At 40.8% G+C, this 12,580-nt stretch overlaps 1 protein-coding gene across 4 annotated transcripts in view; it reads left to right on the forward strand.

The window, feature by feature from the left end:
* The window catches only part of GBF1 (golgi brefeldin A resistant guanine nucleotide exchange factor 1), a 107,446-nt gene that overhangs the window by 63,715 nt on the left and 31,151 nt on the right, over positions 1-12,580 (forward strand). For 2 of the 4 annotated variants that reach the window (XM_086751798.1, XM_086751799.1), the window contains exons 5-9: positions 2,679-2,797; positions 3,424-3,532; positions 3,895-3,955; positions 5,679-5,733; positions 7,623-7,697. In XM_086751798.1, coding sequence (XP_086607924.1) covers positions 2,679-2,797; positions 3,424-3,532; positions 3,895-3,955; positions 5,679-5,733; positions 7,623-7,697 — 419 coding nt within the window. The remainder of the gene's footprint in view (positions 1-2,678; positions 2,798-3,423; positions 3,533-3,894; positions 3,956-5,678; positions 5,734-7,622; positions 7,698-12,580) is intronic. The other 2 variants (XM_086751800.1, XM_086751801.1) reach the window with 1 other exon arrangement.

Raw genomic sequence — 12,580 nt, forward strand, 5'->3', positions numbered from 1 at the left:
GATATTTTGCTTCACACAAACTTATTTTTGTTGGTGATTCTGAGCAGGGATTGGCACATCTTTCTGTACTGTTTTCTCACAAGGGAACAGAGAAGCAGGTTGATCTTTTCTGTATCTTGTTTCTGCAAAGAAGAAGTATCTGTGCTTTTAATTGAACTCAAGAGGCTTTATAAATTGACCTGAATTTGTAGAGCTGTTCCAGGGAGCGAGGACTGAAGTAGTCAGGCATGATGTGTGTTGGAGAGAGGTGTGTTTATTAGTGTTGAAGGTAGGGGCTGGAACAGCAAAGCAGTAGTCATAGATCTATTAAAGAAGCATATGCACAGCTTGCTTCCATTTCCTTTTCACACAATTTATCCATAACCATGACTAAATGTATCCCTAAGCCTACAGCAATTCACATCTACTGGAAGTGGTGACAGTAAAGTGAGTTTGTGTGTTCTGCCTGTGGGAGCCTTTTCTACAGCAGGTGCCTTTTTCCTCTTGATGCCCGCTTAGCTGCTTTCCACTGTAGTTGTTGGGGCTGGTTAACAGTAATGCTAGTGTAAGTGCTTGCATTGTAACACCTCTGGTCTTTATCTGATTTAATTGAGGCAATTTAGAATGATCCTACATCGCCAGTGGTGGTTTAAGCTATTGCTTTCCATTTGTGAATAAAAGTGCACAGGTTACCAACATATGGCTGATTTTCTTGCCTGTGGTAGAAGAGTGGTAGCTTCTAACTGGATTATAAGCCATTATGGAAAGTACACAGAGAACTGCCTTTGACAGCCGAGCCTCTTATCTAATGCTTCCCAGTATCAGAGTTTGGTATCCTGTTCAGTGCTGCTGCTGAAGCAGGTAAAAAATGACTGATTGGTCTTAGAACAGACTCCTTGATAGCTCAGTGAGGTGTGACTACCAAACCAGCAGAGGAACTCACCCTCAATTAAGATTTTTATGTGTGTGTGAGACAACTATGTCAAAAGTAGGCAAGCTGATTCTCCCCATCTTCTCCTCTTGTGAGACCCCACCTGGAGTACTGCATCCAGCTCTGGAGCCCCCAACACAAGAAGGACATGGGCCTGTTGGAGAGAGTCCAGAGAAGGGCGACAAAGATGATCAGAGGGCTGGAGCACCTCTCCTGTGAGGACAGGCTGAGAGAGTTGGGGTTGTTCAGCCTGGAGAAGAGAAGGCTCCGAGGAGACCTTGTAGCGGCCTTCCAGTACCTCAAGGGGGCCTACAAGAAAGATGGGGAGAAACTCTTCAGCAGAGTCTGTTGTGATAGGACAAGGGGTAATGGTTTTAAAATAGAAGGAGGTAGATTTAGTCTGAACATAAGGAAAAAAAATTTTTGCACTGAGGGTGGTGGAACACTGGCCCAGGTTGCCCAGAGAGGTGGTGGATGCCCCCTCCCTGGAAACATTCAAGGCTGGGTTGGATGGGGCTCTGAGCAACCTGATCTGTCTGGAGATGTCCCTGGTCCTTGCAGGAGGATTGGAGTAGATGACCTTTAAAGGTCTCTTCCAACCCAAACTGTTCTATGATTCTATAAGCTCTGCTCTTAATAGGGATGTGTAAGAGATGACAAGGGAGAAATGCTGTTGTTATGCAGATTTGTGGGATTGATGCCATTGCAGTTTTGTGCAATTATGAGGAGTTTCTTACCCTGCAGCCCCTCAGAATCCCCACAGCGTTATGGAGGCTGACCTCTTTGGACCACAATAAGAGCACCTTTCTTTAATGCCTGTGGCTTAAACCCTCTTAAGTGTGAACGTAGCTGGAGTCAAAGAGGGAGTCTTCAAAGCTTCTCTGCAAACTATACAAGGTCTTACTTGGTTCCTCTGTCAGCTTCATTCTTGCTGGAGTTCAAGAGGCCCCACTGCCAATTAATGAGGTATTAACTAGTGTTTAGGTTGTCTCCTTTCTTTCCTAATGACTGTTTAGGTACGAAGGTAACAAGATTCCTGCCCAGTGCTGTATTGTTTAAATGAGAATGAAATCAAAGCCGGAGGCAGCTTTTCTGAAGCCATTGTAATGTGGCACAAGATACGGTTACTAGCAACAATCTCGTCCTAAACGTTCTCTCAGCTGCACCATTGTTTGTAGCTACAGAAGACTGAAACAGAGAGAAGGAGCCTTGATGAATGATTGAAGTGGGAGGCCTGCAACTCTAAACTGTGATCCTGTCTGCTTGTGTCTCTGGGGGAAGTTACTGGTCCATTCCTTCCCCAGCTCCTATTCCTTGGGAAGGAGGTAGAACAAGAGACAATTTTGCCTTCTCAATCTAGTGGAACTTGTTTGGCATTTTCTCCTCGTGGGAGTAAGTTTGAGCGTCTCTGTTTAAGAGCTGTTTTCTCTTTGTTCCCATGGAGGAACCGAATGCATTTAACAGCTGATTGTGCAATACTGTAGGGAACAGGACATAATCTTACAAATTAACATCTAAAAATATATGGAGCCAGTAACTGAATTATAATTCTTTTATTTGTTAGGGTACATATTTTCAAAAGTGTAAGTAGATGCTTCATAAAGTCTTTTACTGGGAGGTGAGTTTTGCTCTTGCAGGGTCAATTCACTCCGAGTCACACCAATTAAGGCAGCAGATGGCAACAAAGTATCTCTGTGTAGATGTCTCCCCACAGAGGTGGTAGGCTGTAAGTGGCTTTTCCCTGTCATATTTTTGTTCTGTTACTCAGATCCCAGCCATGAGGGCACAGCAGAGGGGATGGAGAACATGGCAGATGCTGTCACTCATGCCCGATTTGTTGGCACAGATCATGCAAGCGATGAGGTTGTCTTGATGAAAATCCTACAGGTAAGTGGAGAGAAATGGTAATTACCATAATGGTTGGTGCCCGTTGCAGAACATATCCTGTTACATGGAGATGAAGAGAAGGGAGCAATGTTTTGACTCTGTAGGAGCTTAGTGACAGACTTTATTTTTAAACAGATGTCTCATATACCTGTGGTAAAAGCTTTTCCAAATGAAGATAATTAAAAGCTTAAATGAAATTATTTTTAAATTAATAAAATTTTGATAATGTGGTAGTGTTGATAATCCTAGCTTGTGTGTCGTCAGTGTTAGTGAGGGGTAAATGAAGCACGTGGAACTCTCAAACTTATTTTTGAGAAAAATTCTTTGCAGAAGCAAACCTGTGAACTATATACCTCTTTGGTCTATGTACTTTTGAGCAAATAGCTAGTTACTGAATTTAAAGATTGGGTAGCACACTGCATATCAAACCTCTTCTAGAAGTGGGTTAGGAGATCATTCTTGTCTCCTAATCTGTTTCTTGAGCACAGCATTCAGTTTGAAATGACTCCTGGAAAACCCTTAGGTTTTCTGCTTGTGGCAGTCCTTCTTGATGAAGCAGACCTTCTCTTGGAAATGCATGCAAGTGTCATTGTACTATGGGACATATGTGTGGCTGTTCTTTGCAGGTTTTGAGGACGTTGCTGCTCACTCCAGTGGGAGCCCACCTCACCAATGAATCCGTCTGTGAGATCATGCAGTCCTGTTTCCGCATATGCTTTGAAATGAGACTCAGCGGTAGGTTTGTTCATACTTCTGCAGTTACAAAATGATCGAGTTTCCTCAGCACTGACTAGTTCTGTTGTAGAACACGCAGCCATGGAAAGCTGCTGAGTTTTACATTATTGTGTCTTTCTACAACTTCATGGAAAATTTGGTAGGAGTTCACAGTGCAGCTTTTGACTGCTCTTTTTTCCCCAGCTTTGTGGCGCCACCTTGTGATTATATGCCCACTTGCAGTGATGCGGTGTTGGATCTGGTTTTAATAAATTTGCTGTAATCTCTGTAAACAAGGCTCGGAGGGGAGTCTGCTTGAAGAAGCCTCTTGATAATATCACACTGAGTAATGACACCTGTGTTATTTGTTTTTGTCTTCGCAGAGTTATTGAGAAAATCTGCAGAGCACACTCTGGTCGACATGGTGCAGCTGCTCTTCACAAGGTAAACCTGCTTGTGTTTGCCTCGGCATTGCTGAGATGGCCCTCTAAGGACAGAAAGATTCCGCACTTCCACTTAAGGGCCCTCAGAAAAATGGTCATTATTTAGAGGTGGAAAGGGATGAAGGATTTGGCACTTTTCTCTTGGGCTGACCTTGTCAGACTGCAGGGAGACAGAAGTAGGGAAGGTTGCCTGGATAAAGTGTCCTTTGAGGAGAGATGGACAGCCAAGTAATGAAGAGCTTTAGGACAGGGAACCAGTTTGAGGACAGAGAATGCAAACTTCACTCAAAAAAAAAAACCAAAAAAAAAAAAAGCTCTAAAAATACAGCTTTTTTCAGGAGAGAGAATAGAAATGGTATTGAATAGTCACATGTTGATTTCAGGCTGAGAGCTTTGACCTCACGTATCAAAGAAAATTTTAAACTCTTGAGATCATGTGTCTTGGACAAATGTTCTGCCCTTTTCAGCACCCTTCAGGTAACTAAGATTACTTCTTTTAAATTCAAGTAAGTTATTTTAACTTCAAAACTGTTTTTCCAGATAGTGAAGTAATCATAGACTTTATCTGGGTATTGTAAAAAGGAAATATGCAGATACAGAAATACTTTTAGTAGGAAAGGATTGTAGTAAAACTGACAGCTTGTGAAACACAGCTCTCATAATATTTTTTTTCCCCATTGTCACACTCAGTTCCAGAGGATTCTCAGTTTGTTTGTTGTTTTTTTTTTTTTTTCCCCTCTGTGTACCCTGTGTCATGCAGTGCACTGGATGAACCTGGGGCAGAGTCAGGATCAACCTTTATAAAGAGGAGAAACCCCATTACTTTTTCTCCAAATGTATATGTGAATTTTGTTTAGTGCTTATTCAGTACTTATTGTTTATCCTCTCCTCTGTCCTTCTTGATAAGGCTTGGAGACACTACCACCGTTTGGGCCTGTGGATATTGGGATATAGAAGCAAGACAAAGACAGCAACTGCAGGGACGATTTGGGCATTTTGCTTTCCAGAAAAAAAAAAAAAAAAAGAAAAAACCAACAGCCAAAGCTATGCTGCAAGGCTTTTATCCCTTCAGCAAGCAAAGATGGAAGTGTAGTAAAGGAACAGAAGGGAGAGCAGAGTGTCTGGAGTTGCAGAGCTGTATGCATTTGTCATTTGGTAGCAGAGGTGAGAACTATCTACCTCCTTTATTTCTGAGACAGGAACTGCTTAGCTCAAAGCATTCAGCTTAAACTTAGATCCACTGTGTGCTATAATTGTGCAGAATACAGAATAACTAGTGGAGTTTCTACAAAGTTAATGAAAAGAGTTGCTGTGATTAGTAATAACGTGTACACTTTAAGAGTCCTGGTGTGGATGACACTCTGGCTCAGCAGCTGTTTTTAGCAGCATCAGAGAAACCTGTTTTGAACCAATCTAATTAAACCACTGCTGAAAACAAATACTGAAGGAGAAGAAACTGTACTTATACGACCAGTAACAATGAAAATCAATATAACAAATCTGCCATTAGCAGTAATAGCATGCAAAGCACTTCTCATCTTTACTTGTTTTATTTTTTTTCCCCTCAGCAGATTTTCACAGGAAAAGAAACTAGGAACATCTCTTTTTGTGGAGAAAACCTAATTTTGGTTTTCTAATATCTACAGCATGACTGGAAAGACCAGTCTATTTTTTTTCTTAACTCCAGAAGGCTTATGTATTTTGGCTTGTTCTTTGTCCTTCAGATTGCCTCAGTTTAAAGAAGAGCCTAAAAGCTACATGGGAACAAACATGAAGAAGGTAAGACTCAGCACTGTGTTGGCTGTTCTGCTCTTGTCTCAAGCTTGCGCTCATCTGTATATTGTTTATTTTCACACTTGTGTTTCTTCATTCCTGCAAGTTCCTAGTTCACTGAAAGAGCATGTTTAACCGCATAAATGGACATAGCTTCGTTAATTCTCTGAGATTAAGCCCACGTAGTCCAGTAGTGAATCTTGTTAGTGATACTGCTACCTAAGTGAGTGAGTCTGGATTCTGGGAACAGCCATCAGCTGCTGTGGGCTAGAAAACCCCAGCAAGTTGTGGGACCTGATGGTGATGTCTTCTGATCATTTGCTGTCGTCTTCTCTCTCTCTAGCTTCTTTCTCATCTTTCTTCATTAACTACAAGTCTAATGCTAAGCTCTCAGAATGTATTTGGCCAGTTCCCCCTACGTAGAAAGGAAGCGTTTTGAGGCTGGTGAAACAGCATGAAAGCATTATGAAATTGGGCTGTTGCAGAAAAAGCTTTGGCGGCTTCTGGAAGAGTCAGCATTCTGTAGTGAAAACTGTAGTTCACATAGGCAATGCCATCTCTATTAGCAGCCAAATCAAAGTAGACTGTTAGGTTCCTCTGTTACCCTAAATGCACAATATTCTGAGGGTGAAAGGTTTGGGTTTGTTCAACACCACCATCTCCTTCTATACAGTGAGGTTTTTAGTGGCTTGATTCAGTATGGCAAGTACCATAAATGTGACCTTATGTGAATATTAATATAATTTCTTAAGTGGAGGGAGGTCCACTTCAGGAACTCATATATACTTCTGTACATACATATATTCTTTATAGTCCTGTCGTAGTACAGCCCCGATCGGGACCCGACTATGCAGTCTCTCTCTCACTCCCCCCACCCTCCAGTGGGACAGAAGGGAGAATTGGTAAACAAAAAAAAAAAATCCAGCAAAAACCCGTGGGTTTTTGAATTGAACAAAAAGTAAATTTAACAGTAATAACAGAAGAAAACAAAACAGTGATGGAATACAAATACAGTATAATGACTTACAACGAATCTCCACACCTAGTTTCTTCCAAGTAGCAGGAGGCTCCCCTAACTACCCTCCTCACTTATATACTGAGCGTGATGTCAGATGGGATGGAATAGCTCTTTGGCTAATTTGGGTAAATTAACCCCAGCTGTTAGCTAATTAGTTAATTATCCCAGCTGGGTGCCCCAGCCATAGGGGCTACCAGCTCCAGTTCTCGACCCAGGTCAGGTGAATATTAACTCTATCCTAGCCAGAACCAGGACAACTCCATATAAAGAATGTCAGTAAAAATACAGGATTCTGAGAGCAACAGGATGAGAAGAAGAGTGGTAGAGAAGAAATAACCACCTTTGAACTTATGCTGAATATACTATTTATAACATAAGTTCCACCTGTTTTTATTTTTAATGAGTTGAGAAAAGTAGCGACATTGAGTAAATGTACATTTCAGAGCCAGTATAGCAGTGTTTTGAGAGACTGAATACTTACTTGTAGGAATCTGAAGTTGTCTTGGGGCTTTAGTTCTTGTGTAGTAATCACATGATTGCTTGTTTCCCTTGCTGTGGGAGAGAAGTGGTGAGATTTGTGATGATGGTAGGTTAGCCTAAGGAAAGTTATGTACTGTGGGTTGTCAGAATTTGTCATGGTCTGTGTAGAGAAGGTGTCATGTGAAGGTGAAATTGAATTTAGGAGGGCTACCTTTACCAAGTGATGGCTGCTCCCAGCTCGGTTAAGTGATGCTCTGTCTTGTGTCTTGTTTACCTTATACTGTCTCCTTGCTGTGCATGCCAGGAGTCTGCCCTGCACCTTGCACTCTGCCAGGTTGTTCTTCTCTTTGGGTTTATTTTGCTTTTTTTAAACCATACGTTTGCCTGTCTTTCACAGATCTCTTCATGTCTCCTCAACAAACTGGAGCTAAGTAGTGGCGAACAGCCCAAAGCCCTGAACCAATTAGAGAGGGTATTGCTCTTTAAAAACCTGAAGGTCTCTCTCCCTTCTCCCTTCTTACCTTACTCCCCTCTTCCTTCTCTTGTAAACCTGAGAGATAGTTTTGTTGTGTGTAGCAAATCTCCCTCCACTCACTTGACACAGCATGGCTTTGAGGGACAATGCATGCAGGGGTTGCTTTGCAGTGTTGTGGCTGCAGCTGGCGCAGGAGGGAGAGACCCTTGTGTTACTGCAGCATTTGGTGTCTTGGTGAGTGCCATCAAAGACACCATCACGGCATCCTCTGAAGGAAGGGGATGGGAGGGCATGGGCAAGATTTGAATCCTCTGTGATGGTGGAAAACTGAAGAAAAGAAATATAAAAAATGTAGATTGCTTTCTAAAGGGTCAAGTGTTGTGTGTCCTGGCTGTTGATCTGGTTTATAGATGCAGCAGCATACTCGAGGAGTCTCTTGACCCAGCATGCCTTACACAGTTTTACTCCAGGTGAATCTCTGAGCTTTGTTATTTGGTCCAGAACCACAGAGTTCAATGCTGTCTGCAGCTTTTTTGAAGGAAACTGCTGTACATTTTCAACATCTTTGGCCATGTTTCTTCCAAAATTAAATATGGTTCCCAGCAGAGTATTTGCTAATGCAGGTTGAGTGGGCCTGAACTGAATTACAAAATGTATTAGTCCCTACTAGTTGCCTTAGAAAATACTCCTAAAGAAATATTCTAGGCCTGCAGATTGTTGTTTTTAAACTGATCCATAGAAACCCTGAGAAACTAGCTTAGATGGGACCCTTCTCAGTTTTCCATGTAGATTCATAAACTTAATGTAGCTTTAATTCTTGTCTGCCCTTAATGCTATTTGGTGCAAAAGGAGCTGAACAGAACATTTAGAGATGCGTTTGCCTTTCCTTTGTCCTGTGTCTATGGTCAGGATAGTTTGGAAAGACAGTGGCTGGAGACTCCCAGATTTATGCAGAGTTACACAGAAGAAAAGGCTAAGAAATGTTTACCTTTGCAGTAGAAAGTATTGTAGTTAAACATTGGGTTCTGTGGTGGGTGTCAGGAGGAACCCAAATCTGAGTTTTCACAGATTTTGGGGGTGGATTATATTCATAGTTGCCTAAGATGCATAAATACATTTCACCAGATAAACTTCATTAGTTGTTGCCGTGCAGGCAGGTAGGTGAGTGAGATGACTGGACTGCATCAGTGTCTCCAGGACTTGGATCATGGACTGCGTTCTCTCTGCATGCTTTTGTGTCTTGAACGCTGTTTGGTGTGCTGACCAGTTCCATGCTGCATCTAGAATGAGCTCATGTTTTAGTATAATCACTTTAGTTACTAATCATTGGCCCCTGCCCTTTTCTCTTGAGGCTTACAGTATCTTATGGAAAAACAAACGAGTGCAGGTAAGGTGGCTTGTAGAAAAATGAGATCTCACGGACCCTTTAAAAATAATTTTGTAGTATTACGTTTTTCCTCACCTTTTGAGACCTTAGCTGGAGTTTTAGTGTTAAAACCTCATCTATCAAAGGAAGCATTTGGAGTCTTTTTTTTTCCTACAGTTTTCTGTACACACTTCTTTCTGCAAAAGTAACTTGAATAAATGTAGTGGAATCTGTACTGAGTTCCAAGATGAATGAGCAGTACCTATGAGCTCCCTCTCTACTCTGATTTCTAAAGAATAATTTTTAAATACTAACTTTGGGTTAAATACTAAACTGAGGGGTTTTTTTACTCTTAATCTGATCTGAAGGACATTGATAATCAGAAAACTAAGCATTGGAGAGGGAAGGAGAGTTTTAGATGATGTTTAAAATTCAGGATATTTCCATGATCTCTTAAATGCCATTACATGCAGCATTTAGTCAAGAAGGCAACCTTAGGTTTAAAATCTCAGCCTGTTAACATGCAACCAAACTTTCTAGCAAAATCAGGAAATGCCTTGATATTGAAGGTAAAATCAAATATTAAAAAGAGTTCTTTTAGCCAAGTACAAACTGTAGAAGTTTTTTGACATTTTTACACTGACATAAAAAGCAAGAGGTCATGGGATTGTTACATTTTAATTCAATACAAAATACAGAATGAAAGATGTTGCTTTGCTATCCTTTGATACATGTATTGTTTTAGAATTCCCAAACTCAGAGTCTGTTTGTTAAAACAACCCTTAATACTGGTGAAACATTTCTGTTAAGCATTTCTGTTTGCTTCTGTAATTTTTTAAGCTATGCAATTGTCATTGTAGTTTGCTATCTCTTGTTTATAGGAGATAGCAAAAGAGAACAAAAAAGGGGTGGGAGGAAATTATATGGGAGGTAGTCCTAGGTAATCCTAGTAGGTAGTTATAATAAAAGGATACCTGTTTTTGTAGAATGTGGAGTACTGGGTGGTACGAGATGGAAAAGGCCTACTGGGTAATCTCACTGGTCTGTTAAATTGTCAAACCCCCCCCCCCCCCCCAATACCCAATTTTCCACACACACACAAACCCCTCCCAACTCCCAAATAAACTTAGATTCTTGTCTGAATGCTTTATGCTTTGATTACATGTTTGGTCTTCTTTAAAAATCAACTGAGTCTTTTTGCTTCCCTGATGGAATGGTTTTCCATCCACGGGAGGCTGTTGTGACTCAGTCTCTGAAAGACGGCACAGGTGCATCAAAAAGATGACAGATGGGCATATGTCCCTTATGAACCTGAAGAGGAGAAATCTTGGAGTTAATATGATAAGCAGAGAACAGTCACTAAAAATTGATATTGTGTCTGAGGAAAAGTGCTTTTTTGAAAGGGCTAGTGTTGAACTGAGATGGTATTTGGTGGAAGGGGAGATCAGAAATAGTAATTAAATTGTCACCTTGCGCCTTCTGATGGCGATTCAAAAGTTACCTGTTTCTCAGGAGCATGACTGAGGGTAAAAGGAGTGGGGTCAAGATGGTTAGCTCCTAGCAGTATCTTGGCTCTTGGCTCCATTTTGCTGATTCGGTTTCATGGGCCCTCCTCCAGTTTTTATTAGCAAGTCACTTTTTACCTGTCAAATCATGGCAACAGGATATAGTAGCTAGAGCAAAGTCTCTAATTTTGAAATTATGTGAAACAGACTTTCTTGGGTTTAACACATAATGCTTCCAGGTTTCCTTCCTACTTGAAGTAGTTTGGACAATGAACCATAAATCTTAGATTTTATTTTGTAAGTTACTGAAAAGGAATTAAAAATAAATATTGCTATTTCTAGGGTAACTGGTAGGTAAAGTAAAACCACCTGGTGTAATTAGAAGCTTAAGCTTTTAATGAATAAAACTATTGGTAGCATTTAAGGCTCAGAGAGATTTTTAAATGGAAAGGGAAACAAATAAGGGTGAAACATTAGGAATTGGCAAGAATTGAAAGATAGCGCACTTTATGTAGCTCTCTGAAGTAATGAATAGGAAAGATGAGAGCGCTGATAAGTTTTTACATGAAACAACTGTGATCCATAAGCATTTTAAAATGTTTTGAAATCTGCAAAATTTTGGTTTTAGCTGCATGCTTGTCACGTACGTGTTTGTCAGAAGCTGTGATTTAGAAGGAGATTCTTGCTGCAAAATTTGGAAGAAATAACAAGGAGCAAAGTAATTCTGGATCTGTTGTTAATTAACAAGCTCAAGGAAACTGTAGCATAGCTAAAACTTGGGGATTAGTCGTCAAACAAATAGAATTTGTGGTGCAAAGAAAAGTTACACAAATGGTTTACTGTACTGGGATGTAACATTTTCACAAGCTTTGTTTGAATTAGTAAAATTACAGGCCATGTACAATGAGTTAGAATTCTAGCTGGAAAAGGGAAAGAGATGGAAAAACAGTAGCAGAACCTAGAAGTTTTATTGGCACTTGAGTAGTAGTAGTAGTGGGAAGGAGGCAAGTTGCAGAAAAAGGAAGACACTAGAGAATATAGCTGTCTTCTAGAGAGTTTAATCTGATGCTAGGGTTATAAGAAATAAGGAATATTACAGCCTAAGAAGAATGCTGAGTAGGGACTGGTACTGAGACTTGCTGAATGGTTTTCACTACATGCAAAGTACCTGTTCAGTGGTTAAATTTTCACCCCAAATTGAAGAGATCTGACAGCGTCTGAAAAGTTGACTGCAGCTACCAAACCCAAGAGTAAGTGCCATCCTGCACTTAGAGGAGCTTACTTTAGAAGGAAGCTGTTTTCAGGCCTACTGTTGCCATTGTCAATGTGACGAAATATTGTGTTGTTTTTAGGAAGTTCTAGGGCGTCTGTGTGTGCCTGCAATAACAGCACACTGCAGCAAGTGCCGTGCAGTCTGCATTGCTCCTAGTGTGGTTCTTGTTTGCCCAATCAAAGATCTGTGTAAGAACTAGAAGTAGGATCCTGGTCAAGAAAGATGTCAAAGCTTAGGTTAGATTTAGATCTGAAGAGAAGTAATGGCAGAAGACAGGTGAAAGCAGAATACGGTTTATTTCTAAACCACTAGGGTGGTATTTGCAATGTGTTGTGCACCAGGAATCGGTGGAGTGTTAGAAAAACACTTGTTAGTAGTGAAAGGTACCTGGAGGAAAGTGAACACAGCATTGCTACAAAGACGAAGAGTGAAGTGAGGCAAGATATAAGTGACTGTGCAGCGTGGGACTGGGTGCTCAGGCTTCATTCCCAGCCTTCTTGTATAGATGGTGAAATTTTAATTGAGCGTCAAACCTAACTAGTACTTGCTTATGTACTTTAATTGATACCCTTTAGAAGTCTGGAAACACTGGCAAAAGCAAAGAGACTTGACATGTGCCTGTAGGTCTCAAAGAATTCCTTATCCTAGTGCAAAGCTAGGAGGTGTTGATAGGGAAGAGGGAATGCTGTGATAATTGAACTGTTAAGTATATATTATAGCAGAGTAATTGCAGTAA

The sequence above is a fragment of the Chlamydotis macqueenii genome, chromosome 7, assembly GCF_036417535.1.
Source record: "Chlamydotis macqueenii isolate bChlMac1 chromosome 7, bChlMac1.mat, whole genome shotgun sequence".
Classification (NCBI taxonomy): domain Eukaryota; kingdom Metazoa; phylum Chordata; class Aves; order Otidiformes; family Otididae; genus Chlamydotis; species Chlamydotis macqueenii.